The 3,505-nt window shown below is 67.5% G+C and overlaps 1 protein-coding gene across 1 annotated transcript in view; it reads right to left on the reverse strand.

Moving 5' to 3' along the window:
• RABL6 (RAB, member RAS oncogene family like 6) overlaps nucleotides 1-3,505 on the reverse strand; it is a 20,952-nt gene that overhangs the window by 8,384 nt on the left and 9,063 nt on the right. The window contains exons 3-5 of the mRNA XM_077771011.1: nucleotides 3,287-3,334; nucleotides 1,406-1,458; nucleotides 484-575 (exon numbers count right to left, since the gene is read on the reverse strand). Coding sequence (XP_077627137.1) covers nucleotides 484-575; nucleotides 1,406-1,458; nucleotides 3,287-3,334 — 193 coding nt within the window. The remainder of the gene's footprint in view (nucleotides 1-483; nucleotides 576-1,405; nucleotides 1,459-3,286; nucleotides 3,335-3,505) is intronic.

Raw genomic sequence — 3,505 nt, forward strand, 5'->3', positions numbered from 1 at the left:
ACGCCCCCCCCCCCGGCCCCCCCGGCGCTGCTGCAGGGGCGGGGGCGGGGGTGCCCTCCGGTCGCCTGTGGGAGCCACTCCCACACTCCTGCCTGCACCCTGCTCTGGTCTCCTGCCAGGACGTTAGCTATGCATCCCCTTCATGAGTCAAAGACTGTGAGGGGGTGTCCTTGCGGAGCCCCCGACAAACGGCCGCTTGATTCTGCCAGAGGCTGCGTGGTACTTTCAGGAAGGGCTGTGGGCTGTGGAAGGTGCGCCTCCCCCAGGGCCGTCCCCCCCGCCCCCGGAGATGCCCAGAGATGCCTGGGCCTCCGCCTCCGTGTGGCAGGACCGCTGGAGCGCACGGTGCCCACGGAGAGGCTCCGATCGTTTGGCGCCAGCAGTGGCGTGGGCGGAAGGGCCACCTGCTGCCTCGCAGGGGGCCCTCCAGGTGGGGAAGGGGCAGGAGCCCCGACGGCTGCCGCCAGCCAGTGCCCCCCTTACCACTGCTTGGTGATGTCGAACATCATGACCACCCCGTTACAGTTCTTGTACACGTCCAGGAACTCAGCGTCCAGGGCCATCTCGGACTCCGCCTAGGGACGGGAGAGACGCGGCATCAGAGAAGTGGTCCGGGCGGAGTCCCAAGCCGAGAGCCCAGCCTCCGGGAAATGGCTGAACAGGGCTTTCCCAGTCTGAAGAGACAACAGCTGTTTTTGTTTTGGAACAAAACCACATAAACAGGATTATCTAGAGTGGGGGGGCGGGACGACTTTGGGGCCCCAGCAGCTCTGCCCGGTTCAGGGCCCTTCGGCAGCCAGCAGCATCCCATCCGCGGGCCTCGCGGACGGCCAAGGGGGCTGGGGCAGCCAGCGCCCCACTGCAAGGTGCACCTTCGAGAACCGAAAAGGACACTTGCAGAGAACCTTCTAGAGCACATACACAGGGGCAGCTGCAGTGCTGGGAGCGGGGGCAAAGTGTCACACAAAGGCCAGACGGACCCGCGCCAGGCAGTCACACAGCCCTCCTGTCCAGAAGGGGAGCGAGGAGGCGACGGGCCAGCGCACGACCGTCTACAGGCAGGACGACACTGAGTGGCGGCCTGGGAACCGCGAGAAGGCTTCCCGCGAGTGGAAGGGGTGCCCGTTTGCCCCTGGCTTCTCTGTGTAGGGTGGTGGCCACAGTGAGAGTCCATTCAGGGCCATGCTCACACACACGTGCGCCTGGGGCCACACGGTTTGACCAGGGCCCCTAAGTCGCTCTCCGCTCAAGCCCCCGCAGGCCCGCAGCTGAGGCAGGCCCAGCAGCCCCAGAACAGCCGCGGGCAGCGGGGGCCGCACGAGGAGTGGGGGCTCCTCCGGAGTCCCAGGGAAGGGCCCAACCCCCACCTCAGCGGTGGGCCCCACGGCCCGACCCACGTACCCACCTCCTGGGGGTCATTCTCCACCTTCAGACCGTCCCCTCGCCGTCTGCACTTCCCTGGTCAGAAGACAGACAACAGTCACGGAGGGAACTGTGGCCCTGGGAGGAGCGCGTCTCCCTGTGTCCCCCCCGCGCCTGCCCCCGCCTCCAGCAGGCGCCCCGGGGAGCCGCGGCCCCCCTCAGCGGGCACTGGGGCAAACCGGCCGGCGGCAGGAAGTGGCCACAACTCCACGGAGACCTCCTCGGCAGCTGTGGCCGCCCGGCCTCGCCAGGAGGCCCTGATGGGCTCCGACAGCTTGGCCTCAACTGGAGGACAGCCACCAGGGCTCAGGAACGCGCAGCAAGGTCGCCCGAAGACCCCCACCGGGCCCTGCTTCAAACTTGGCACTTGCTTCCCGGGCCGACAGAGGTCCCAATCCTGACAGGGCGCTGTGGGCTGGCGCGGGCTGGCCCAGCCCAGCCTCGGAGGCGCTGCGCCGGAGGCCAGAGAGGCTCCCTGAGCTGGTGCCGGTGCTGGCCGAGCTGGGCCTGGGCCTGAGCGAACGCCAACCAGTGGCTCCAACGTAATAAAGAGCCCCAGCCATCGCCGTTACAGGACGGGCGCGTTTACACCAGCAGCTGCCTGCCTCCACAGCTGCTTTCTGACCCTCTCACTGCCTCGGGGGCCCAGCGGGCGCAGCGGGCAGCCCCAGTCCCACGGCAGCTGGCCACGCCGCACCCTCCCAGCAGCTGCTCCCGGGCCCCAGGGCCGCGTCCCCGGTACCACCGAGAATCTCGTGAGCTGCCGCTGCCCAGGGGTGCTCCCAGATGCCCTCCTTCCTTGGGCGCCCCGGGCCTCGCAGGGCCTCATCTCCTTGCTACCTCCGCGCCGCCCACCACCTCTCAAGCCCGATGCCCTCCGCTGCTGTGTGGTGCTCACACCCTGCCCGACAGGCAACCAGCTGGGGTGCAGGGGACCAGGCGACACGGGGCTGCCAGGGATGCTGGGCGTCACGAGGGGCCCCGCCGCTTAAGGCATCCCGTTCACCCTCAGGCGGCCCTACAGGAGCTGGGTCGGGCCCGGGAACCTAAACCCGCCTCCGCAGGGGGGTGGTGAGGGGACAGGGGCGTGCAGTGTCAGCACCAGAAACCAGAGCCCATGGAGGACAGGCTGTCCCTTCTCACCGAGGACACGTGCGGCACGGCAGGCCCTCCAGCCCGGGGCACACCGTGCCTGGCAGCTCAGGGCACACATGGGGCACCGGCACCAGGGAGGAACGGCGGCTCTTGCCCAGAGTCACAGCGGAGGGAATGAGAGGGCGCCGGAGGAGGAGCGTGCCCGCCCCCCTCAACAGGCGCACAGGGGTGCAGTCCCCGTCTTGGGGGTCCCCGGCAGCTCGAGCACCTCCGTGTGACAGCAGAGACACCAGAGCCAGCAGCGACTGTGAGGCACCAGTCACGTGGGTGACTGTGACAGGGAGACTGTCTCCCTCTCCTGCCGCCCCTTCCCCACTCACGCGTGCTCTCTCACTGCTGCTGGCCCGTGTCTGCCCCACGGCCACGTGCTCTGTCCCAGTGCGTGAAACGCACATTAAGCAGCAAAGGCCACGGTCCTGACAGGTCACTGCCGTGCGTCTGCCCCGCCACTCTAGGCGCCAGGAGGGAGTGGCCAAAGATCCAGAAACTCAGGGGAACGGCACAAGGCCAGACCTCCTACAGCCCCTGGCTGCTCCTGGGGACAGGAGCACACGCTCAGCGTTCACCCTGCGTCTGCTGAGAACCCAGAGGGTCGCGTGACTCACACAGGGCACACCCACAGAGTGCGCACGGGGCAGGGAGGGCTTCTGCTCCGCGGAACGGATGAAGCGGCAGGAAAAAGTATGGGTAATAAAGAGACGGGACTCACCTTTGTCAACTACGTCCCAGACCTCAACTTTCACGATGTCGTCAGTGGCTAAAATAGGGGGGGTACAAAGATTAGTGCCCGCTGTGATTGTCGGCCTTCTGGGCGGAGGGGCTTTTAGGGGCTGTCTGGGTGTCGCGGTTTGCTCCCACACTTCAAGGCTGGGTCCCCAGCCAGGAAACACCGCGCTCCTCCCTCAGCACCTTCTTCAAGCACCAGGCC

Source organism: Crocuta crocuta, unplaced genomic scaffold (assembly GCF_008692635.1).
Source record: "Crocuta crocuta isolate KB4526 unplaced genomic scaffold, BGI_CrCroc_1.0 scaffold2720, whole genome shotgun sequence".
In the NCBI taxonomy this organism is placed as follows: domain Eukaryota; kingdom Metazoa; phylum Chordata; class Mammalia; order Carnivora; family Hyaenidae; genus Crocuta; species Crocuta crocuta.